Source organism: Borostomias antarcticus (assembly GCF_949987555.1).
Source record: "Borostomias antarcticus genome assembly, chromosome: 27".
Lineage (NCBI taxonomy): Eukaryota > Metazoa > Chordata > Actinopteri > Stomiiformes > Stomiidae > Borostomias > Borostomias antarcticus.
The window spans coordinates 611,182-636,675 of NC_140260.1; the positions used below are offsets into that span (position 1 = coordinate 611,182).

The 25,494-nt window shown below is 43.2% G+C and overlaps 1 protein-coding gene across 1 annotated transcript in view; it reads right to left on the bottom strand.

The window, feature by feature from the left end:
• Positions 1 to 19,900, bottom strand: part of col6a4a (collagen, type VI, alpha 4a) — a gene marked incomplete at both ends in the record, with an annotated part of 48,643 nt that extends 28,743 nt beyond the window's left edge. The window contains 13 exons of the mRNA XM_084459304.1: positions 8,436 to 8,528; positions 9,525 to 9,676; positions 9,825 to 9,897; positions 10,104 to 10,444; positions 11,083 to 11,658; positions 11,846 to 12,424; positions 12,576 to 13,133; positions 13,812 to 14,372; positions 16,118 to 16,738; positions 17,306 to 17,866; positions 18,260 to 18,847; positions 19,031 to 19,639; positions 19,825 to 19,900. Of these exons, the coding sequence (XP_084315430.1) occupies positions 8,436 to 8,528; positions 9,525 to 9,676; positions 9,825 to 9,897; positions 10,104 to 10,444; positions 11,083 to 11,658; positions 11,846 to 12,424; positions 12,576 to 13,133; positions 13,812 to 14,372; positions 16,118 to 16,738; positions 17,306 to 17,866; positions 18,260 to 18,847; positions 19,031 to 19,639; positions 19,825 to 19,900 (5,388 nt within the window). The remainder of the gene's footprint in view (positions 1 to 8,435; positions 8,529 to 9,524; positions 9,677 to 9,824; positions 9,898 to 10,103; positions 10,445 to 11,082; positions 11,659 to 11,845; positions 12,425 to 12,575; positions 13,134 to 13,811; positions 14,373 to 16,117; positions 16,739 to 17,305; positions 17,867 to 18,259; positions 18,848 to 19,030; positions 19,640 to 19,824) is intronic.
• Positions 19,901 to 25,494: the final 5,594 nt, after the last annotated feature.

Here is a 25,494-nt window from a genome sequence, read left to right on the forward strand (position 1 = left end):
TGTCTGTGCGTCTGATGGCCCACAGAGACAGCTAAATGGTAAAACAAATGTGTAACGTATTATTTCTGAAGTTTGTTTACAGAGTAGACACAGGCACGAGACGAGAGATGGCTGTTGCTCCAGGAATTGGATACACCAGGTGACTCTCCAATAACCGGGGTAACCGACTTCCCATTTAGATGGGCTGACACCTTGGTTCGTGGGGACGCTGGTCAAACGCCTCACCCCCACGTTGCCCAACTGACTGTGGGTAAGAGATAGATATGATCTAGGCTAAATTTAAGAATAGTAACCAAGCGGTTGTCAGACCCAAGGAACCATCACGTCCTAAGCGTGCTCATAACTCTGTCCTCAAACGCAGAAATGTGGTTATTTGAAATTGAGCTCAACTTATAACACCCCTAGTGTTCTTTTGAGAACGGTTTAGATAATTATATTTGTTCAGGCTTTAAGAACCGCATATGAAGCTATTCATTTAATGTTATTTTGGTTTGAATAATGCATTTTTTCCATTTGTTCACCCTGATTTAAGGGAATTTTTGCTTTTACCATTAGAGGGCGCTGTTTTACATAATGTGTTGGCGCTCCCCTTTTTAAATGATTATTTTGAATAACAATTTCTTGTTAGAAACAAGGACTCATGGTTTGATGATACGAATATGTTGTTTTATTTTAGGAAATGGCCATAGAATTTCTAAGAACTAAATCTAATTGGTGCGTGAGCAGGTTAATTACCTTGATCACTTAATAATGATAAATAAATAAAAATGCACTGCTTGGGACTAGGCTACTGCAGAGTCATCCCATGATTTTGCAGACATAACCCTCATTAGACAAAAGCTAGCTCCACTTGACAAGATTACATGGACTGACGAGCCCGACTGGCTCTAACAATGACTACGCCCTGTTAAAGACTTGACTCTGTTAAAAGGACTTGGGTCCTACTTGAAATCAGTGGCAGCTACCACTGGTGCTGTTTTAGACCTAGTAGCACTGCGCACGCTGTTTTGTCCATGTCCTTCTGTTGTGTCTATTCATCTTTTACATCGCACCTACACACAGCGTGGCTGCTGCTTTAATAAGAATGAACTGTTGACCGTACATTTCAAAGATGCACTGTTCTTAACTCTGCTTCCTCCTCCAGAAGGCGGAGAGACATGACTCAACATAGTGAACGAGATCAAATAAGCCACGCTCAAACCTCTCAGATATTCTCCTCTCACTCTGATTTTGAATGTGGATGAATGCTCATTTCATAGTTAGCATAACCTATACTGCATCTTCCATGCTTTCATTATGTTTTCAAATTAGCACACTGACCAGATCATGTTTCAAAAAAGAGGGGGAGTGAAGGATGTTATCACGTTAACTGGTCGTTGCTAATGAAACAGACTAGTAGTAGTAGTGAAGAAGGTAATGAAGAAGTTGGATTGAAGGTAGTGAGGAAGTTGAATTGAAGGTAGTGAGGAAGTTGAATTGAAGGTAGTGAGGAAGTTGAATTGAAGGTAGTGAGGAAGTTGAATTGAAGGTAGTGAGGAAGTTGAATTGAAGGTAGTGAGGAGGTTGAATTGAAGGAAATTAGAAAGTAGTTGAAAGAACAAGATGCAGAGCTGAAGAAGAAACTTAATGTGTAATATTTTAAGATGGTGGCAAAGGCCAAGCTCCTATTGAAACCTCTGATCCTGTGTCCATAGGTAGTATGGCTGCTAACTCCGCTGCTAAAAGCTGCGGTGCTGTCCTGTTTTGTCTATGCTGTCTCTCATCTGTGGATTCACAGGTCTCTGCCGACCTGAGAGAGCCGACCTGCATCATTTCCAACCAGGCCAATGGGTTGTGAGCAGAGACCTGAAACCAGAGTGCCCGTTGGCTGGGCCCGTACCAGTTCCTGCTGCTAACCCAGACGTAGCAGAGAGGACTTTGTGGGTACACGCCATGGAGGTATAATATAACTGGAGACGGCATTGAAAATGGCTGCCTATTCATTTCAATGAAAGTTGCTCACCGGCGCATGAAGCCATTTGACGTAGTGGCCAAAGCCCGGTATTGCAAGTCACGTCACGGCATGCGGCCCAAGACCCTTATTTCCCATGGTTAGTGGATGATGATAGATAGGGCTAGAAAAGGAAAACAAAATTTTTCTCGGTATCATTCAGCATCAGAGACCAATCTAATCAATATAAACTTTTAATTCAATGGGGTTTTGTTTGTTTTTGAAGCCACCAATACCTGTAACGAGCCCATTTGAAACATGTGCTGTGCACGAGCCTCAGGGACGCTGGTCGCGCGTTCGTGAGTCCTGCGAGCTCGGGAAAGCACGTCACCATAGGAAGACCCGCCCTACTCTGCCTCTGATTGGATAGGAAGTCATGTAATGACGTCGGCTAACATGCTATGCTTTGAGCAATGAAGCTGCTATGATGATGCTAATCATAGATATGAACGTATGTCTATGATGCAAATGATCATGACATGTGGTTACTTTAGGACATCGTTGGAAAAGATCTAGAGGGTAAGTGGGTCAATGTTGAATAACTTAGCTAACATTATCTAATGTTACATTTCTTTATATTAACATCAACTATATTGATAGGCTAGCTATGCTAACGGTAGCTAATGCTAACGGCTTAGGGTTAACGTTAGTTAATGCTAACGTTACGTTCGGAGGTCTCATGTATTTCAATTTTAACATAATGTTGAGCATGATCAATGTGACATTGTTCATACATTGATTACAGTCTGTAATCTTGTCTGGCATTATTTAGCTATAATGGGCTGATGCTACTATATAGCATTTGCCACATTATACATCAAATTAATCAAGCATAGTTAGTGTTATTACCTGAAGGCATTATTACCATTGCAAGTAAGCATGCCATGTATATGCCATGCCTGGAAATCAAATTAATAGTGTAATTCTTCCCCATCATAGCTCATTGTACACTGATATAATCATTCTCCTTGCCTTTGCTAATACTCATCTCTTTTATCAAACTTTGTGCTAGGAAAGAAATCTGGCTGTGATTCGTCGCTAGTGCTCATCCAGGCTGTTGTCATCTCCCGCCTGGACTCCTGCAACTCCCTACTTGCTGCCATCCTGCAGCGTTGGCCATCAGACTCCTGGAGAAAGCTGCTGCTGACCTGGTGTTCAACGGCCCCATGCTCTTCCACAAAACTTCCCTACTCCGTTCTCTGCACTGGCTCCCTGCGCTGTCCCATCCAGTTTAGGACTGTGGTGCAAGCCTACAGGGCAAATGAACAGCTCCCTCCGACCTCCAGGCTGTGGTCAAGCTCTGCTGCCTTGAGGTGATTGGTTCCCCAGTTGCTCCAAGCCCCCCTACGGCAGATTGGCGTGGCCATGGCTTTTTTCTGTCCTGGCCTCACAGTGGTGGGAACTGTCCACTGATGTCAGTACAGCAGAGTCGCTGCCCATCTTTCGCCGCATGCTGAAAATTCACCTGTTCAAGATGTGCCCTGGACCCTTCCTTTTAACACCTATTTTATTTGTTCTTGTACTTTGTCTTTAGCAACAGGTTAAGCTCTTGGACGCTTGTTTAGAAAGGAGATGCACTTATGAGTTCTAGCGAGCAGTGGTACTGTAGTGAAGCTGCAGTGTCACTAATGAAAGACTAATGGGGTGCACCTGAACTGGGCCGCTGACAGAGGCTCTGATCACCCTCGGCTGGACTTGATTGCTGAGGGGTGGACTAAGAAAGCAGAGCCAGTCGGCAGTCTGGGGAGCGGAGCTTCATTTCCGTCAGGGCAACTAGTCTGACGAAGCAATTGTTAACTTGCACTCACGGGAGAGGATAACATGCCTGTCTAGCCCAGCTTAAACTATGCGCCCATGTACCAGTGTGCCGACTCAGGGTGATATCTAGTGTGTTTGCAATTGAGTGTGCCTGCCTATACAGGGTGATCCAGTGTGGACTTGATTGATGTTGCACATGGGCGATTGGAACTAAACTAACCTTGCGTTGCATTTGTCTTTCTCTCTCTGGCTCTATCGTGTCCACTCTGCTGGCGCTGATGGATGGGTTGGACAGTCAAGGGGAGCCAGTGGTCCAGTTCCTGTTCATGCTTGGTTGTTGCCTACTCACCTTCCCATCTCCTGCATCACCTGCCACCTGTCTCCACTCTGCCCAGCTACACCTCATCCCTCATTACTCTTAGCATTAATACCAGTCAATTTCCCTTGGTTCTCTGTAAGATCATCCAGTCATCTACCAAGTCTGCTCAGCTCTTCTGTCTGCCATATTTTAAGTTGTTTATTGAAATTGAGTTAAAGTAGTTTGTATGGGTCAAGCATCCTCCAGTTTGTATGACTCAAGATCTGTTTACTGCCATGTATATGGTTCACACATACTAGAAATCTGACTAGGGTTAAGGCATACACTGGTGACATGTTTTTAATTGTTTTGTGATCACTGTCTTTGTGATATTTTCTGATGACCAAGCCTTTGATCTAAGCAGAGCCTTAGCACATTATGGAGGAACCATGTCCCTTTCTTTTACCGATCCCTGAGAGCAAGACCTGTGAATGTCCTGAACAGTGTGGTGGCCACATTTGTTGGGAATTTGGGTGGAAATAGTGTTGAACATCATTGCATAGTTTGACTGCCATTTCATACCAACATTAAGAGAAAGTGGAGAAGTAGGCTATATCTAGAAAATACTATAGGTGTGCAATTCGTTTGTACAGTCTGGTAGTTAAATGGTTAAAAATGGGCAAGCAATAACATTGGAGGGAAATGTATACTGACACTGATGATTGTTTCAGAAATGGCCTGAGACAAAATAATGAAATGTTATACGTCAGTATTGTGAAACACTGAACATATTTTAATGACTGACAAGGAGAGAGGAAACAGTACAAGTTAATCAATATTAACTAGGCTCACTATGAACAGTGTGTATTATTGGCTCTGTTCTGACATCAGTGCACAGTTCATTCCACCACTGTGAGGCCAGGACAGAAAAGAGCCATGGCCGTTACAATCTGCCGTAGGGGGGCTTGGAGCAACTGGGGAACCAATCACCTCAAGGCAGCAGAGCTTGACCACAGCCTGGAGGTCGGAGGGAGCTGTTCATTTGCCCTGTAGGCTTGCACCACAGTCCTAAACTGGATGGGACAGCGCAGGGAGCCAGTGCAGAGAACGGAGTAGGGAAGTTTTGTGGAAGAGCATGGGGCCGTTGAACACCAGGTCAGCAGCAGCTTTCTCCAGGAGTCTGATGGCCAACGCTGCAGGATGGCAGCAAGTAGGGAGTTGCAGGAGTCCAGGCGGGAGATGACAACAGCCTGGATGAGCACTAGCGACGAATCACAGCCAGATTTCTTTCCTAGCACAAAGTTTGATAAAAGAGATGAGTATTAGCAAAGGCAAGGAGAATGATTATATCAGTGTACAATGAGCTATGATGGGGAAGAATTACACTATTAATTTGATTTCCAGACATGGCATATACATGGCATGCTTACTTGCAATGGTAATAATGCCTTCAGGTAATAACACTAACTATGCTTGATTAATTTGATGTATAATGTGGCAAATGCTATAGTAGCATCAGCCCCCTATAGCTAAATAATGCCAGACAAGATTACAGACTGTAATCAATGTATGAACAATGTCACATTGATCATGCTCAACATTATGTTAAAATTGAAATACATGAGACCTCCGAACGTAACGTTAGCATTAACTAACGTTAACCCTAAGCCGTTAGCATTAGCTACCGTTATCATAGCTAGCCTATCAATATAGTTGATGTTAATATAAAGAAATGTAACATTAGATAATGTTAGCTAAGTTATTCAACATTGACCCACTTACCCTCTAGATCTTTTCCAATGATGTCCTAAAGTAACCACATGTCATGATCATTTGCATCATAGACATACGTTCATATCTATGATTAGCATCATCATAGCAGCTTCATTGCTCAAAGCATAGCATGTTAGCCGACGTCATTACATGACTTCCTATCCAATCAGAGGCAGAGTAGGGCGGGTCTTCCTATGGTGACGTGCTTTCCCGAGCTCGCAGGACTCACGAACGCGCGACCAGCGTCCCTGAGGCTCGTGCACAGCACATGTTTCAAATGGGCTCGTTACAGGTATTGGTGGCTTCAAAAACAAACAAAACCCCATTGAATTAAAAGTTTATATTGATTAGATTGGTCTCTGATGCTGAATGATACCGAGAAAAATTTTGTTTTCCTTTTCTAGCCCTATGTATCATCATCTACTAACCATGGGAAATAAGGGTCTTGGGCCGCATGCCGTGACGTGACTTGCAATACCGGGCTTGGCCTGAAAGCCCATGGTGGCTTCAATGCCCCAAGCTGATCCTGGGGGCTTGGTACACGCCAGCCACTGCAGGCTGGTTCCAAACCAGGACGAGGCACCCGGCCCGAGGATTCAACAACCAAGATGCAATATCCTGTGTCACCACCAGGGCGAAAGCTCACTCTCTGGTCTCCTCAGATGAGAAATCAGAAAAAGAATAACGCACTACTTTTCCTCATTGCTGTCAGGATGACAACTCTGACCACCACTCTGACCACAGCAAAACACAATCATGGGCCACCACACTGTGGCGGTGTAGATTAGGACAAATTAATGTTTTAAGCATATTTACAGTATGAGATGTGAAATTAAGGTTCAGAGAGCCATTCCAAATGGCGTATTTTTGAGCTATAGGGAAATAGCGTATTCAACTTTAAAGTGCAACAGTGTCATATGAATGTTATCTTGCTCATGTAATGTCCAGGATTAAGAAGATTGATCACACTCAAATGCAGGGAATTCATCAGCAATCAAACTAGACACCATAGAGCTGTCTCGAATTTTCAATTTAGTTTCAGTATATTATTTCTCTCATGAACGCATGACACATGATCGCATAATACCAAGTAATTTCAGCCTTAGCTACAGAAGTAAATTACATGGAAAAGATTGTGCTACAAAATAGACTTCCCTTAGAGATAATACTGGCTATATCTGCTGTTCGGTTAGTTCAGATCCAAATGCTACATTGAGTTCCATGAAGCAAACGATAAAGGTATTCAGATCTTAGATAATGTTCCTAAATGGAATGCTTTTGCAAGTCCTGGATATTCTCAAATATGTGTGTTTTCAGTTGTATGTATGTTCTTCATCGTTATTATTTTTTTAAATATTCTTAAGTGTATGTTTAAATGCTGTTCCAGATATGCCTATGCTGCCTTAATAATGATAGAAAAAGTTAAATTTACTATTAATTCAATTCAAGATCTTAATGATGTCTGTGCCATTGACATAGACTATTTGGAATATTTTGATACATAATCTGTTGGTTCTAATTTGAATTTAAGGGTTTTCCTCTAAAACAAAGAGGGTTTTTTTCCCACTCAGTCATGAATATATGATGTCTTAGATTAATAATCATGTTATCTTTTTACCTTGCTTATGCCAAATTAAGGTGAGGAGTTTTGTTACGTGATTGCATATGGGAAAAAAATGATCTTGGTGTGTTAAATAACTTTGAGTTTGTTAATCTTTATTATGCTCCACCTAGTGGAGAAATAGATTACTTCCTTTCCATATGTGTAGAATAGGATTTTTGCCAAAGATGTTGGATTATTTTTATGATAGGCCTATTTTATAATTTGATTCCACATTGTTGATTCTTTCATTTCTATTATAGTTGTGGATATTTAATCCACAAAGTGGGGAATTGTGAATGAATTTCAAGTCTCAACAAAGTGTTCTGTTTTTCCCCTTGACTGTTATTCTAAACTTTGTAGTTCGTTCTCATAGATCAGTCTGTTAGAACTACAAATCCCTCCCTGTGTGACATCACTTCCCTGTCTTCCCCCTGAAACTGTCACTTCCTCTTTCACTGTATAAACCAACGACCCCTCCTCACATTCTTCACTCTTGCCTGGATTCACTTCCGGTGCGAGGGTCCGACTCTGCAGAATCGTAACATAGAATAAACTATTGTACTTTGTTTAAAACCAGCTTGAGCGACCACTCAGCGTGTTCTTTGACAATCTAACTAAAATAAGGATAAAAATCCTTCACATTGGAGAAGCATGAAGAACAGAATAAGTGGCCTAGAGAAGAGAAGGACGTTTACTCATGCACCTAGACATGAGTCATTGATGTGTCACAGTGGTCATGGCTCTTTGTGTGGGCTGTTTTGTGGTATAAATATGTCAAGCTTGGAATTCAGCCTGAAGTCTGGGTTTGTAAATAATTCCTATAAATTGCGGGATTCTCAATGACAGATTAAGGACCTCGGTTTTACACATTTGGATTAATTTTAAAATCTGCATGATTACACTTTTTTGTTGAATGTTTGACAGATTCCTTAAACTAAAACCTTGTTAATCATAACTCATGGGCCAATATGAAGTGTGTAATAATAAAGTGTCTACTGTCTTTTTTTTCTCACCTTTGGCCCCGGTTTCCCTGATTGGCCACGCATCCCCTCATGCCCGGAGCACTTACACATCACATTACAGCACTCTCTCTCTGCCACCGTGTCCTAAACAGGGAGAGAGGGAGAGAGAGAGAGAGAGAGAGAGAGAGAGAGGGAGAGAGGGAGAGAGAGAGAGGGAGAGAGAGAGAGAGAGACAGGGAGAGAGAGAGAGGGAGAGAGAGAGAGGGAGAGAGAGAGACAGGGAGAGAGGGAGAGAGAGAGAGAGAGGGAGAGAGAGAGAGGGAGAGAGAGAGAGGGAGAGAGAGAGAGGGAGAGAGAGAGACAGGGAGAGAGGGAGAGAGGGAGAGAGGGAGAGAGAGAGAGGGAGAGAGAGGGAGAGAGAGAGAGAGAGGGAGAGAGAGAGAGGGAGAGAGAGAGGGAGAGAGAGAGAGGGAGAGAGAGAGAGAGAGACAGGGAGAGAGGGAGAGAGAGAGAGGGAGAGAGAGAGGGAGAGAGAGAGAGACAGGGAGAGAGGGAGAGAGAGAGAGGGAGAGAGGGAGACGGAGAGAGAGAGAGAGGGAGAACATTGGGGAATACTTGAAGAATGGGACAAGCTATCAATTGTTAACATTATCAGAGAACCTTTTGTTGTGCCACATATTGCTAATGTCAATCAGCAAATCAATATTTTACTCTACTTTGCAACATGCATAGCTGGCCTGTGATGATTTCATTAATCTCCCATTTCCTAATAGGCTGGAAATCTAGTTTTCCTTTCTCCTGCCAGACAGGCTGAGACAAGAATCACATTCCACACATTCTGACCTGCTTTTCTTGACACCCTGAAATCTCTCTTTACATTCCTAAATCCTAATTTCTAAACAAAGCATATTTTTCTGTGTCACTCAAAGCTGTCAGTCAGATTAAATAGAAATAACTCTACCCCTGGTGCCAAGGGACATCCCTCAGGCTATCTCTTAGAGAAATCTAGAAAACAACAAAAAAGCGGATTGGTCTGATTGTGACATTTCTGGGTCACAAAAATAACTAAACTTAAGAATGGTGAAAAATGAAATAGGCAGGTGAATGTAGTTCTCTGGGGCCCATACATGAGTGACTTACTACTTGTCTGTGCATAGTATTGATCACACTCTGCATGCCAATGCTGAGAGGCTGTTTGTAGCCGAATCCTCGCCCAAACTCCACCCTTTGGAGGGAGTGGGCATTCTGTACCCCCTCCAAGGCCACGGTCAGCAGGGCATGAACACCAGATCCTAGGTAAGGCATAGTGAACACAGTTGCATGTTTGAAACAATGTCCATGTGTATACTGTCATATTTACATGAAGAGAGTCATTTTGATAATAATTCTGAACTCTGATGTAGTACATGAGTAGATATAGATAATGTGATTCGTTTTTACCAATTAGCAATTTTGACGCTTGCTCCATTATCTGTACGTCTTCATCCAGTCCATCAGAGAAGATCACAAGTACCTGATGGGACATTATTGATTAATGAGCAACAGAGTCTGGATTGGGTAGGACTGGGTGGGATGGGGTACAGTAGGTTAGAGCTGGGTGGAGGTGGCTGAGTATCTGGGTGGAATGTAGGTGGCATTTGGGGGACTAATTTTCTTACTGAATTAGTACTGAACTGTAAAATGTTGAATGAAAAATATAGACAAAGTACTTAGTCCCACCTTCACACCGGCTTTCGACTTCTGGAACTTCTCTTTGAAAGAGTTCAGCAGAGCAGCGTTGAAGAACGTGGGCCCGGTTATCTGCAGGGCCTTGACTTTCTTCACAATGTCTTCGCTGTACTCCTCGAAGTTCCAGTCATCCACTGGGCCTTGGCTTACCACCCGGAAACCAATGTTTGCCTTCACCGGGCCAGGCGTGACGCAGCACAGGCCCTCCAGGGTGGACATGGAGCGGACTATGTCCGACAGGGAGGCTTGCAGCTTGGGCTGTCCATCCAATAGCAGGTGAGACCCTGTGCTTCCTGTATTATCGAAGCCTATGCCGATGTCTATGCTGCAACCTATAACCGAGACCACACGAAAGCAGAAGAGTGGAAGCTGTTACAGCTGCGGAGGGGGGACCAACTCCATATTAATGCCCATGAATGGGATGTCATACAAGCTCCTGTAGGTGTAATGTGTAGGTATATCCAGCCAAGCTGTCAGGGGCAAGAGACAACCTGATCACTACTACAGTAGCTACTGTGTGTAGCTAAATAATTGGTTACATTTTAAGAAGCTATATTAATTTCCATAGATGCAGTTGTGCTTGGCTGTTAAGGGATGTGAATGGGATGATTAGCTGATTCATAGCTAATTCCAGCTTTGTCAAACCCAGCTGCTCATAAACAGCAGTGATGATGCACCGCAAGCAGTAAATATAGTGGTGGTGTTGTAACTTATTTTCTCCAACATCAGAAATATCTTTGTCTGCCATTGTTTTAAAAAATGTTAGAACATCAGTGAGTCACGTTTGCAGAGCATTGTTTTGTTTTTTTCTTGTGCGCACCTGTTTACATGGATATAATATCAGAATAAAGCTGCAAATGACTCCTAAATGTTCACACATGCTTCCACTGCTTCACTGACACAAATGGGCCATATAGCATTGATAGGGGGCAACATGTTTATTGTGCACTTGTTAAGACTTTTAACTCACCGGGTGCATTTTGCGGATCTTTGCAGATTTCCTTCAACACCTTGTACTTGATCGTTTCCAGGGAGATAAATTTGTCTACAGTAAAAAACCTATCTTTGGAGCCAGCAATGCGCAGAAGCTCCACATGGTTAATGTCCCCAATTCCAATAACAAACACGGAGATATTCATAGACCTGAGGAAATCTGCCTCTGCTCCCACACGATCAGTAGACTCTCCATCCGTGATCAGCACCAGGTTCTGGGAGACGCCTGATTTGATTCGACTTCCATATTGTTCTTGGAAGTATATCTGGATGGATTTGAGGGCAGCTCCGATGTTCGTTTCATCTCCAAAACGGTGCTCAATACCTATAATTTGTTTTCTCACTTCTGCTTCGCTGTAAATCTTGTTGAGATAGAAAACATTTTTAAGGTCATTGCTGAACTGAGCAGCCCCTACATGCACATAGTTCTGGTTGATGTTAAAGTTGGAGGCAAGATCCGCCATGAATTTCCTCATGATGGTGAAGTTCGCTTCGTGGATGCTTCGTGAGTCATCAATCAACATAACCAGGTCTGCTATCTGCTTGTCACATTCTAGGAGAACAGAGAAACAGATCATAAACACATTATTCAAACAATGTATGGAAAAGACATGCTGTGAAGAAATTGTCAAACCGAAAAAATGCAATTTCCATAAGACATGCTGTTCAGAAGTTGTCGGAAAATCATCCACAATATCTACTGTAATTGCTGACACCAAGATATATGAATGTCTTTCTACCTCGTTTGACGGTCTTGCAGATTACCGTAGACATATTTGTCTGCAGTGTCTCAAGATCCTTGAAGGTATTTACAAAGAAAACCTTGGATTTGTCGCCGCCAGTCATGATCTCAAGTTCGCTCAGGTTAGCTCTGTTCACTCCGATGCCAAAGACTCTGATACCATTATTCTTCAGCTTCACAGACATTTCAGGCAGACTTGAAGGGTCAGTAGCGCCACCATCTGTGATCACCATCAATATCTGGGGCACCTTGGAGGCCCGCCGGCCTCCATGCGCAGCATCAAAGTACTCTATGGACTGATTCAGAGCTTTGCCTGTGTACGTGTCCCCGTAAGGTAGCTTGAGGTCCAAAATTGCTGAGCGGATCTCTCTCTTTGTGAAGTATTTGTTGAGTTTGAACTGGGGCTCTACTTTAGTGGAAAAGAGGATGACCCCAAATCGTGTCTGCTTCTCCGCAATAGTAGTTTTGTTCACTACGGACACCATGAAGGTCTTCATACTTCGGAACTCATCCAGGGTGATGCTGGTGGAGCCATCCACCAAGAAGATGATATCTGCAATGTCTGTCTTTATACACTCTGATATGAGAGGAGAGAGATGAGGAGAGAAGAAGAGAGGGAAAAATGTCAACCCTTATGTTTTTTTTATGCTAATACAGTAAGTGGTATCAATAATGTAGGCCAGCATTCAGCCAGTTAGCTGTGGTGTGGTCAAGCACAGAGCACTCACCTTCCTCCGGATCACAGATGGCCAATGCCAGTTCGTTCTCCAAAGGCTGGAGCGAATCAAAGTCTCTTTCAGAGTACACTCTTTTCTGTGACCCACTGATCTCCAACAGCTGTGTAGTGTTGGCATTGACCACTCCAATGGCGTAGATCAGCACCCCCTTATTCCTGAGAGCTTCAGCAGGCTGCTTCACTTCGTCCTGAGCTTCGCCATCTGTCACGACGATCAGAAACCTTTTCATGTTTGTGCGGCCCCCTCTTGGTGGGTCAAAGTACTCAGAGATTTCGGCTATCGCCCTGCCTGTGTGAGTGCCTCCTCCAATCTGCTGCATGGCATCTATGGCCTCCTCCATACTAGGTACATCATAAAATTTTTTGAGAGGGAACTCCATCGCTGGGTTGATGCTGAATTGCATTACGCCGACGTGCACTTTGTCCTGCCCAATGACAGACTTCCTAACCAGAGATTTCATGAATTCCTTCATCTTCTGGAAGTCATCCGGGTTGATGCTGCCTGAGCTATCAATCAGGAAGAGAAGGTCCCCTTTTGCGTCCTTGCATACTGAGGACAAAGAAAATAAATGTGGTTTGTTGTTATAAGTATGGCTCCTCTTGCAATCATGGTCAACCACTATGTCATTGTCAACGTAATTTTATTTATATAGCACCATTCATACAAATGAAGCATTAAAAATTAAAAGATAGTGGAAAATAGAATAAAAACAGAATGCAAATTAAGAACACTAAGATATTAAAACGAGTAAAACTACATGGTAAAAGCAATGTTAAAAAGGCATGTTTTAAGATCTCGCTTGAAAATTAACATGGTCTCAGACATTCTCAGGTCCTCTGGCAGGGTGTTCCAAAGGCTGGGAGCATAAGAACTAAAAGCTGCCTCCCCATGCCTCTTAGTCCTGGCTCTAGGACCTCCCCATGCCTCTTAGTCCTGGCTCTAGGACCTCCCCAGGCCTCTTAGTCCTGGCTCTAGGACCTCCCCATGCCTCTTAGTCCTGGCTCTAGGACCTCCCCAGGCCTCTTAGTCCTGGCTCTAGGAACCATTAAAAGCTCAGTGCCCGAGGACCTGAGGGACCTACTAGGTGTATATTTTAAATGCATATCTGATATGTATTTAGGTGCTTGACTATGTAATGACTTATAGACTAATAAAATAATCTTAAAATCTATTCTAACTGACAGGTAAACTGACATAAACTGGTGCTTTGCAAACAGTCTTACTTACCATCAGGGGAGCAAATATCTGTGATGACGTCATCCTTGATAAGCAACAGAGCATCAAAGTTGTCAACAAAGAATTTCTTCTCTGGACTGCCAGAAATCTCTATCAGCTCAGTCTGGTTGGCATTCTTTACCCCGATGGAGTAAATTGTAATCCCCTTGTTCCTAAGTTTCAGTGCAGGTTCCATTACTCTGTCGGTAGACTTCCCGTCCGTGATGACGATGAGGTATTGTGGTACTTTGACATTTCGGCTGACTTCTGCCTTTTCAAAGTACGGGCCCATAGAGTCAAGCGCCAATCCAGTCTTGGTACCACCTCCAACTTGGACGATGCCTTCAACAGCCTTCCCTAAAGATTTGCTATCTGTGTAGGTCGTCAAGTCAAATTCCAACTCAGGGATGTCTGCGTACTTGGCCACACCCACACGAACATGTTGTGGGCCTATGTGGAATGACTGGAGGAACTCAATAATGAATTTCTTCATATCCATGAAGTCATTATACAAGATGCTCCCTGAGTGGTCAATCAGGAAGAAAATGTCTGCCTCATCTGTCTCCGTACAACCTAGAAAAAGAAAATCTTTTCAGAATATATTTTCTCTGATCTAATATAAAACTCATGATGTAAGGCCACACCAAATGGTAAGCTTAGTCAATTCTAAGTTGCACTTATTATAGATTTTCAAGTTCAATGCATGGACTCTAACCTTGACTTCACATGCTAACATTGGGCCTCATTCACCAACGAAGTAAAGAAGTTCTTAAGAAGCATTTCTTCTTAAACTGTATTTACGCCGTTTCTAAGACAATTCTGGCATTTACCAATGGTTTCTCATCTGGGATTTGTTATCAGCTAAGAACAGAATATACGAACACTGAATAGCAGTCGCAAGTAGGCCATTTGAGTGCGGAAATAGGCTAGACTATGCAAAATTTGTGATTGCGGTTACTTCAATTCTACAGTTTGATGATATATGATTGAAATGCAATTATATTTGCATAATTCCCAATAACGTGTCCTAATCATAACCATCATTTCCATTGTAAACATGTGCGTCAGAATATCTGATATGTCATAGTTTAAATCATTTCGCTCCGAATTGCTTGTTATTCGTGTTGATCTTGAAGATGTAGATAAAATATTTAGATAGTGTGTTAATAATTTGTGGTTTTGGTGTAAATTAATGAGTGTTGTGTTTTGTTTTAATTATTTTACCGTTCTGCAAAAGCACCGTGAGATTTCGCTGTATAGGCCTACATATAATACCAACAAATCCATGACCATTTCATCATTTGGTGATTGCGGTCACCTCAATTCTACAGTTGGATGTGTGTTAGTGCGCTAGACGGAGAGTCTGCTGCGGAGAGGGGGTGGTAGTCCGTGTCCCTGGTGTCTGTATCCATATCGCCAGCGGCGCGCACACCCAACAGTGCTGTTGTCCCTATTATGGCACCAACGCGCTGGTCGAACTTGGACAACGGTGGGCAGGCCGGCCCCCCTCCAGTAGCCTGCATATCTCTCCTCAAGGTTAAACATTCACGATTCCTTTATTTGTCACATGCAGCCTAATGTCCAGTCACAGTGAAATGTTGCTGCCGGCTCCAAGGCTATGGTCATTACAGATGAAACTCTAATACTCAATTTACAAATAACACAATAAGGACCATTTCTATACAGTATGTAGATAAGATCAGATAAGTAGGGTACCTCTTTTGTCAACTGCTAGCGTTCACAGCTGTGTAGGCTATATAGCCTTCATTTTTGTAGACTGTAGGCTATTGTATTCTATCACGTTGACATTTTGCACTGTTCTGCCTCGCTATGTTTATGCACCAAGGCAAATTCGTCATAGTAGGAGGCCTACTTGGCTGAATTAAAATCAGATTTTGATTGCCTACGCTGGATTCGAAATGCAGTCCTCTGACATGCTAACGCACCTGACACAACCCCACCTAAACCATTATGCTATCGAAAAGCTGGCGAGTCGTGTGCACGAATGACTGGTATTCATTCAGAGAAGTGACATTGCGCACGACCCTGTAGTTGCATATCCTTATATGGGGCTGGCGGGGAGTTGACCTATGCTAATTCATGTGAGCGGCCACGAGCTTTGAACTTGAGAAACCATGAGATTCGCAGGCAGGTGCGAACTCCTCCAGCGGTTTATGAACACGTCGTGAATCAGACGGGAGCTTTCCTTAGAAACGTTCTTAGGAAGAAATTTAAGAACAGAACTTAAGAAGATATTGGTGAATGAGGCCCATTGTCTTTACTATCATCTCATAAAGAAGATTCTGATTGGCTCCAACCTTGTTTGATGGTCTCTGCCATGGCAAAGTCACTAGCGGCTGAGCGGATGATATTGTAGCACATACTCTTCTGCAGGTTCTGCTTCAGGCTCTTCAGCTTGGTAAAACCATCCGCAATAAAAACATGCTTTTGGTAGGGGTAAGAAGCGATCTGTCTTAGCTCAGTCTCATTAGCATTTTTGATGCCAACGGTGTAGATTTTGACGCCAGATCTACGAAGTTCAGCAGCTGCAGGGCTCACGTTGTCTTGAGACGCGCCATCGGTTATGACCACTGCTACCTGCTCGATGTTCTGGCCACTTCTACTTCCCCTCTCCTTAATGAATATGTTCTCTTTAGCAAACTGCAGAGCAGCACCGGTGTTTGTGCCACCCCCGCGGTACGGGAGGATCTTGATGAACTGAAGAATTTCATTCTTATGATTGAAGGAGTTGAGGTAGATCTGGGCAGTGGCCCTGTCGCTGTAGAGGACCATGCCCACTCTCACTTCGTTGAAACCCACATCCAAGCCATCCACAATATCACGCAGGAAGGTACGAATCAGCTTGAAGTTAGCCTGTCCGATGCTACCTGACTCATCAACGATGAATACAATGTCTGCCACTTTAGCTGATCTGCAATCTGTAACAAACAAGGATATATTTAATATGTGATCTTCGATGAGCTGTCTATTGCATTTCATTTGCAATGTATTAGGTATGTCACGATAAAGGAATATTTGAAGGTTAAAATACTTATTTTTTCTTGACGTGGTATCGAATTGGGTATCAAGAATCATGAAACTTCACTGGTAGGTACAGTATTGGTATTGTAACGACCCTCTAATCTCTATTAACAGCTCAGCCAAGTGAGTTAGCTCTCTTAGTGTTGCAGTTAGCGAGTTGGTTGGTTTGGGAGCGTGGGGTCGTTGGTTCGATCCCCACTCGGGGCAAGTTCTCTACCACCCCACCCCTTGGCTACAGTATCGACTACAAAATGTATGTTATCATGACATCTCTATGCTGTATGTATTCCTTCAACCAAACTCATCAACAAAACATTTTGCATGTGGGAAAACATATGTGTGGGTGTGGTTATTGTCATCATACTTAGAAATTATTTGGTTAAACATTAAAACATCATATAGCCTCACTTAATTCTTAATTTGCTGTTGAATATTGAAGTATTTGCTATATGGGATTCCCTCACCTCCACTCAAAGTGATTGCCTCCTCCTCAGTCTCAAAGACGTTCTTCAAGGCAGGTACAATATTTGCACTCTGGTACATATATGGAGCAGTGGCCACTGTTTTCAGCTGCTGAAGGGTTGCTGTGCCAAGCCCAACTGCCACAACCGTCACTCCTTCAGCTTTGACCAGACGTGATGTCCTAATCGCCTCATCCTTCGAAGCTCCACCCGTTACCACAACCAGATACTGACGGGATCCTTGGTCAGCACGGCCCCCGGCTGCAGCATTAAAAAACTGTTTGCTGGCGACCTCCAAAGCGCTGCCCAGATTACGAGACCCATTTGCGCGAAGCCGGAATCGCCGCAGTGCAAAAATGGTCTCCTCCTTCGTTGGGTTGGCATTCAGAAGGAACTCTACTTTTACTGTTTGGCCAAACTGCGCCAGACCGAAGCGATTTGCCTCTGCACCCAAAGTCATTTGGGTCCCCAGTCGGATAAGAAGGTTCCTAACTTGCTGGAAGTCTGCTAGTGCCATGCTACTGTCCAGTAGGAAGAAAATGTCTGCAAACGTTGCGGCCATGGCTAGAAAAGAAAATATTAGAACAGAAATAGATTAATGCAGTTCCCACCGGACTCACCTGACTTAGTTGGATGGCAATTTCAATGAAAGAACATGTTTTGTTTTGGATGGTCTGACCATTTTGATTACCATTAAGAATTGTTTGCAGACAACTTATGTTTCTCAAAGTTCAATGTCTTGGCTTAGCTTGGAGTTAAATACAGTATCATGGTCAAAAATAATATGGGATTAGAGTAATGGAAAGACGGAGAGAGTTGCGCAGCTGTGAAATACCTGGCCATACTGTAGCTTCACTCTAAAATAGTCACTCTAAAACAGATTGTCCTCTCACTCAAACATCTCTAACATTACTGTACAGCTATAACACGTTTGTTATTAGAGATGCTTTTCCTTACCCTGCCTCTGGTCTGTCATGGACACACACACGGTCTGCAGTAAGCCGTCCTGCCTGGACAGTCCCTGAAGGGCTTGGTAGTTATGAATGTTGACCAGGAATCGCTCATGAGGTCTGTTAGCGATAGCCTCAAGCTCAACATTATTGGCCTGCCCCACTCCGATGGCAAACACGATGACCCCCTGATTTCTAAGAAGCTGGGCAGGTGCCACCACATCATCAGATGAATCTCCATCAGTGATCACCACGGCGATCTGCGGTACCCTCTGGTCTGTGAGTCTTCCGGCAGCCTTATTGAAGTAATGCGTTTGGAGGAAGGTCATGGCTTTGCCAGTATAGGTGCCACCTGTGCGGTAGGGGAGATTGTCCACTTTCTCTATCAGGGATCGTTTATCCATGTGATCTGCAAGTAGGAATTCTTGATGGGGCTCATCGCTGTACTGGATCAGTCCCACGCGCACATTCTGCTCTCCGATCTCCAGCCTCCCAATGAACTTGTGGAGAAACGCTCGTACCTCCTGAAAGTTCTCAGTCCCGATACTGCTGGAGCCGTCCACAAGAAAGACAATGTCGGCCACAGTGCGACATTCTGGAGAGGAGAGAGGAGACATTTATCATCTTAAATGTCATTGTAATGATAGTTAATATTAATTACAATGGATTTGAAGTAGATCAACAAGGGAACTTTATAAATATTTCACTATTAAAAATGGTAAATTCATCAGCCCCTCAGCTGATTGATGGAGCATGGTGTAGTATTTAGAAGCATTACCGTCGGTCACCACGGTGACCTGGCGTTTGGCCTCCTCCACAGTGGTGCACAGCACCTGGACGATACTCTGGGAGATCCCCTGCAATGCGGCAAAGTCCGACACGCTGTACACATGCTGGTCGAGCGGATCACTGGCAATTTCCCTCAGTTGAATCTCATCCGCATCTTTGATTCCGATGGCATACAGTGTGATGCCCCGCCTCTTCAAATCCTGGGCGTGTGGCTCCACATCGTCTTGTGACTGACCATCAGTGATCACCACGGCAATCTGGGGCACGCCCTCATTGGCCCTACTCCCGGCTTGGTCGGTGAAGTGATTCTTCAGCATGAAGTCCAAGCCTAGACCGGTTTTGGTTCCGCCTCCCCTGTATGGTAACTTGCTGATGTACTGGAGGACATCCTGTTTGGTCTGGAAGGAGTTGAGAAGGAACTCTGTTTCCGGACTGTTGCTGTACTGGACCAGGCCAATGCGAATGTGGTCAGCTCCGACCTCAAAGCCGTTGACCAGGGTGGACAGAAACTGGCGGATCTGCTCGAAGTTCTCAGTACCTATGCTCCACGATCCATCCACCAGAAAGACAATATCGGCCACTGCCTCTTCTGTACAGACTGGAAGAGAAAGGGAGTCAGAAAATGAAGGGAGAAAATCAGCCAAGAGACATGATATTCCTCTGATCTTCAAAAGGATCATAATAAATGTTGCTTCAGTGGCAAATCTGTTTCTCACATTCAGTGACTGAATATTTGAGTTTGCACTAGAGTACTGCAGATTAAACAAAAAAACTCACGTTTACCTGTTTTTTGCGCACCGTTGACCAAAAAACATGCTGCTAGGATGAAGAGGGCCAGAAGGCCCCTAGTCCCCTCCATGTTGGAGTGTTTCTCAAGTCTCTCTCCCTGAAACAAAAATAAGAGTTTACAGCTGCAGCTGCAAAGTTAAAGTTTACAAAGACATCAAACAAACTGTGGGATAGCCTACTATGTTAAATGAGACCTGTGTTTTGACCTGAAAACCAGAGAAAAATCTGTGTGGAACTAATTTGCCTATCCGGCACATGTGTTCACTGCCACAGAAGATGGTTTCCATGTTGACTTCTTTCAGTTCCATTTGTCGTAGGGTATGGGGTAATCGTCTGTAAATTACATCGCTTAACTAAATAGGCTCTCTGATTATTTTCTATGTGGTGGCTTTAGTTTGTGTTGGCTTGCACTGTTACTTTGTATTGGCTCAGAATGTCCCAAAACTGAACTCTTGACCCACCGTCTTCTTAAAAACGTTCAATATTTAGCTCTTTTTTACACTCATATTGTATACTATATTTTATATCCCGGACCTCTATATTTTGTATTCTATATTGCTCCTACTTTTCTTATTAGTATTTTTTATTTACTGTATTGTCTATGTGAGAGAAGCTCTCAAGTAAGTATTTCATTGTATATACAGTATTGTCCCATATGACAAATTAACCTACTTAATTAAACTACTTAAACATGATGTGACAATAATCTCTCAGAAATTATGTGGTATGACTGATAAAGTATTGTGTCATCTCCAGTCTGGGGCCTATCATTGTAGTGGTGTAAATCAAACGGTAACATGTTTAGCACCGCACCAGCCCTCCAGGGCTCCTCTTGGGTCAGTAGAGTTCAGACCACACCTACAGTATAACAATAGTTTTCTATTTATTTATTTGTTTATTGCTGACTCTACTGAATGTGCAGAGAGGCCCTGGCTGATATTACAGTGTTACATTTATCTCAATATATCAGCATTCATTTTATTGTGTTATACCAGCCTTTGTGGTGCTGGTGCGGTTATGAGTGTGGAATACTTAGACTAAAGGGGAATGGATATTATATTATTATTATTATTATTATTAGAAGTAGTAGTAGTAGTATTAGTATTATTAGTATTATTAGTATTATTAGTATTATTAGTATTATTAGTATTTTAATCTCACATGTCAAACATGTCAAAGAAATGTTTTCAGAAACATATTGTATTGTATATAATGTGAGTGTGAATTAGCTTAGGGAGTTATTATTATATATGGTATTACAACTCTACAGAATATCAAACAAGTCCAAGAAAGATAATACGGCTTCAGAACATTGGTGTCGCTCCATTTCGTCGCCCACTGTGTCAGAAACATCAGAGATAACTGGACCACCAGTGGACAGACAGAGAAAATGAGTTTGTCTGAGTAGAATTCTGAATGCACTCTCAGGGGAGCTAATCAGTTCATGGACAACCAATTGAATCCAGATGCACTTCACCAGCCTGTGTGAGTCATTAACTGTGAGTGCATCACATGCCAAACATGTGTTGGGTGGCTTCAGCAGCAGCTCATTCACAATCTCAAAGACGGACGGTGGAACTGAGGCCAGTGCTTATGATGGGCAAGTGGGATTCCCTCCTCACTGGATTAAGAGTGGGATTCCCTCCTCACTGGATTAAGAGTGGGATTCCCTCCTCACTGGATTAAGAGTGGGATTCCCTCCTCACTGGATTAAGAGTGGGATTCCCTCCTCACTGGATTAAGAGTGATAAAATAGCGCTGGTTGGTTAGTCATCAACCTAATCTGAAACCATGTTCTATTTGAAGAGCAGGGGTGTTGCTTTCCCATTAATCACATAGATTCTGTCCTTTCCATTGTTAAAAAAGCCTTTAGGATGTAGCTAACACATGTACACTAACTGTCCCTGACGTGAGAGTGTTTTGTTCAAGGATTTGAAAGGGTGAGATGGATATAAACATAGAAAAGTGGGCCACTAAAAGTGAAAGGTTGGTTATTTGAGATGCATGGTAATGTCCTACAGTATACCCACAGAGTCCCACCCCCAAATCCACTCCAGTTCACAGTGTTAAGATGGGGAATGTAAAACTCCCTTGCGCCCTTGAGATTGGTTTGACAAACACGGTAAAACAGCACCCATCTAAATCAATTCTCCTTTATTACACCTATTCACTATCCAGATGCAGCAAACACACCCTGAGGCACTATCTTCTTAGCACAGTGCAATGAGAAAACTCATGCCAAGACCCTTAATATACAACTGTATAGTTTCTGGGAGCAAATATGTCTGTTACAAATCTTGTCATCATCATGGTTTTGTTTGTGTTTAGGCTATGTTTGTTAGAGTTGGTACTTAAAAACTCTTAAATGTTTCCTTCACTATAAAACAGGAATTCAGGCTCACTGCAAACAGGCATGGAACAAGGCTGAAACGTGCTGTGCAGGTTTACAGCCAGAGAGTGAAGCCCACTTCTACTTGTTATTACAGCAGGGTTAGAACAGACGAAAGTGTGGGACGGTAACCAGAGTGAGTGTGTGGGGGTGGGGTTGGGGGGGTGGGGTTGTGTGTGTGTGTGTGTGTGTGTGTGTGTGTGTGTGTATGTGTGTATGTTGAGTCCAAGTTGAGTAACATACCATATACACTTGAGGCCCTCAGATTTAGCTGAACGATTCAGGAAATGATGTCATTCATCTAAATTGGAAGCACCTGGACATGATCACACCCTTTGAAACAAAAGCATCACTTGAGCGACACTGTCTGAAGGATCTGACATGTCATTCATCCTCCTCTGTGTATTTATATGGAGTTCAACATATCAGCTTTTACTCTGTTTATTTAATCAGTGTACAAAACAGTACCTCTCTGGTCCCCTGCCACGGACGAAGCATTGCGGGGCCCCATTATTTGACTAGCCAATAATTTAGTCCAATCAGAAAATCTTATCACTGATTGGCTGTGAACGTTTGCTCCTGACGGTTACCAGATATGTTTCACAGAGATGTAGAGGGTAGAGTGGGGCCCCTTTATGAGTTAATACAACACGGAGAAAACAACTGAACCTGAAAAAAAAATCTATACAGAAGAGGAATTCAATTTGGATCACAGAACCATGACAACAATCTTGTCCTTTTCCATAATTTTCTGGTTCTGATAATTCAACACATAGCCCTTAAATACAACAGCCAGTCTTCTTAAGATACACAACTGTTTAGACTACAAAATAAAGTTGCTTTTGATTAAAGAGACTGTTTGCAACGTGTATACACCACACATTAACAAATCTATTGGAACATAATCAGCGGCTTCAAACACAAACTGCCTCCCCACACTCCTGCGAGGGGAACTCCTGAATTCTTCACCACAGCTGCAAACTCTGTTCCACTGACACTTAAAGCCACAGCTGTTTCTTCCTATCTCTCTTATTTAGAGCCTTATTTAAATAAAGAACCTTAATATTTAAATCTTATCACGTTTGATTTACTGCAGGTGCTGGCAAATTTTTGTAAACAGATGTATGAGCTCTGCGAAGTGTAAACAGAGTCTATTGGGATCTCAGTGAACAGGACTGAGACACATGCTTGGGTGTCATGTGTTTAGGTGAAAGAGGAAATTGTGAGTGGCTTTTTCAAGGCTAAGGATCAATGCTGATGTCACTTGAAGTTCAAACACCTTTGAATTATAGGCTATGTGACTTGGAGCAAGAGCAAATGTTCTTGAACTTGAGTTTGACTGACTTTCCTTCTCATTTCATATAGATTTAGAAATGAAGGCCCCATTTAAATAGATACAGTACTTACTACTTACGATAGATAGATAGATAGATAGATAGATAGATAGATGGATAGATGGATAGATGGATAGATAGATAGATTGATAGATCGATAAATAGATAGATAGATAGATAGATTGATAGATCGATCGATCGATCGATCGATCGATCGATCGATGGATAGATAGATAGATAGATAGATAGATAGATAGATAGATAGATAGATAGATAGATAGATAGATAGATAGATAGATTAGTGATCCTGAAGGTAGGCCGGTCATTCACCTCCATTCATTTCATTTCATTTTTTGGACCAATATTACGCAAAAAAATACCAGATCGCTTTTCAGTTTATTTATCCTGTCCAAAATGTCTGAGCATTAAAAAAGTCTCAGTTCCCTCCAAGCTGCTCAGATCCATAGTGTCCAGCCAGTCAGGGGATGCATTGAACAGCCTGATGGCGGCTGGGAGGAAGGACCTATGGAAGCGCTCTGTGGAACCGTTCTTTTAATACATCCATGTGTGGAACACTGTGGCAGGACCACTCTTCAGCTGGAGGCGCTCCTCTGCCTGACCAGTGTCATGTACTGCGGTGCGTCCATGAGTCCAGGCTGACTCCGAGAACAGAGCCCGCCCTCCTGATCAGCCTGTCCATCCTGTTGGCATTAGCTGTTTTGATAGTGATGCCCCAGCACACAACTGCAAAGAACATGGCGCTCACTACACGAGACTGGTGGAGCATGGTCAGTATTGAAGAGGAGTGGTAGTTCATACATCAAAGGACCTGAGCTTCCTCAGGAAGTAGAGTCTGTTCTGTCCCTTCTTGTAGATGTGTTTCCTGCCCATTCTAGCAAGTTGTCCAGATGCACACGTAGGCTGACTAGACCACATCAACATCAACCCCCTGGATGGAAATGGGGATAAATGGAGCCTTGTTCCTCCTGAACTCCCCCACCATCTCCCTGGTCTACCCCACATTGAGCTGCAGGTGCTTCTGTGCACACCACACACCAACATCCTCGACTAGGCCTCTGTATTCCTCCCCATGTCCTCTTACACTTCCAGCAATAACAGAGTCATCCGAGAACTCCCGCAGGTGGCATGTCTCCCAGTTGTATTGGAAGTCCCATGTGTAGAGTGTGAACCGGAAGGGACCCAGGACAGGCCCTTGAGGGGCCCTGTGTTGCTGAACACTCTCTCTGACACAGAGCCCAGAAACCTCACATATTGTGGTCTGCCAGTCAAGTAGTCTATAATCCATCCGCCCGCATTGTCCGTACCTTATCTCCCAAAAATCAGGGCTGGATGGCGTTGAAGTCACTTGAGAAGACCTGGTCTTCACAGTGCTGCCAGCCCTGTGGCAGGATGCTTTCCATCGCTCTGGGACTCTTTCCACTTTCAGACTCAAGCTGAAGATGTTCAGGAGAACTTCACCAAGCTGGTCAGCACAAGCCGTGAGCCCCTTCGTGTTGACGCTGTCACGTACTGCTGCCTTGCCTGTGACAAGCTTCCCTAATACACAGTATGTGCAATAAAAATGCTTGAACAAATGGTAGCAACACTACTTTGAATAAAAAGGATTATTAATGTTTTTTATCCTCACTTACCATAAACAAATAAATGTTTGAATAAAGCTATTTTTTCTATAGGCTAGGGCCCTTCAAAGTTTATTAGATACACCTCTTTGATTTGCAAAGGATTTGTATATGCATGAACAACCTATTAAATTATTTATTGCTACTTGTTGGCATTGCTGTTGTAACTTATTCAATTACTTACTTGGGTCATATCAAAAGAATAAAAGAGCAGGACTTATACACCTCTTCCACAAATCCTCCTTGTTGGAAGGCCAATATGGCGGTTGGAGGATTCAGTGAAGAGGCAAGAGACCAAAAT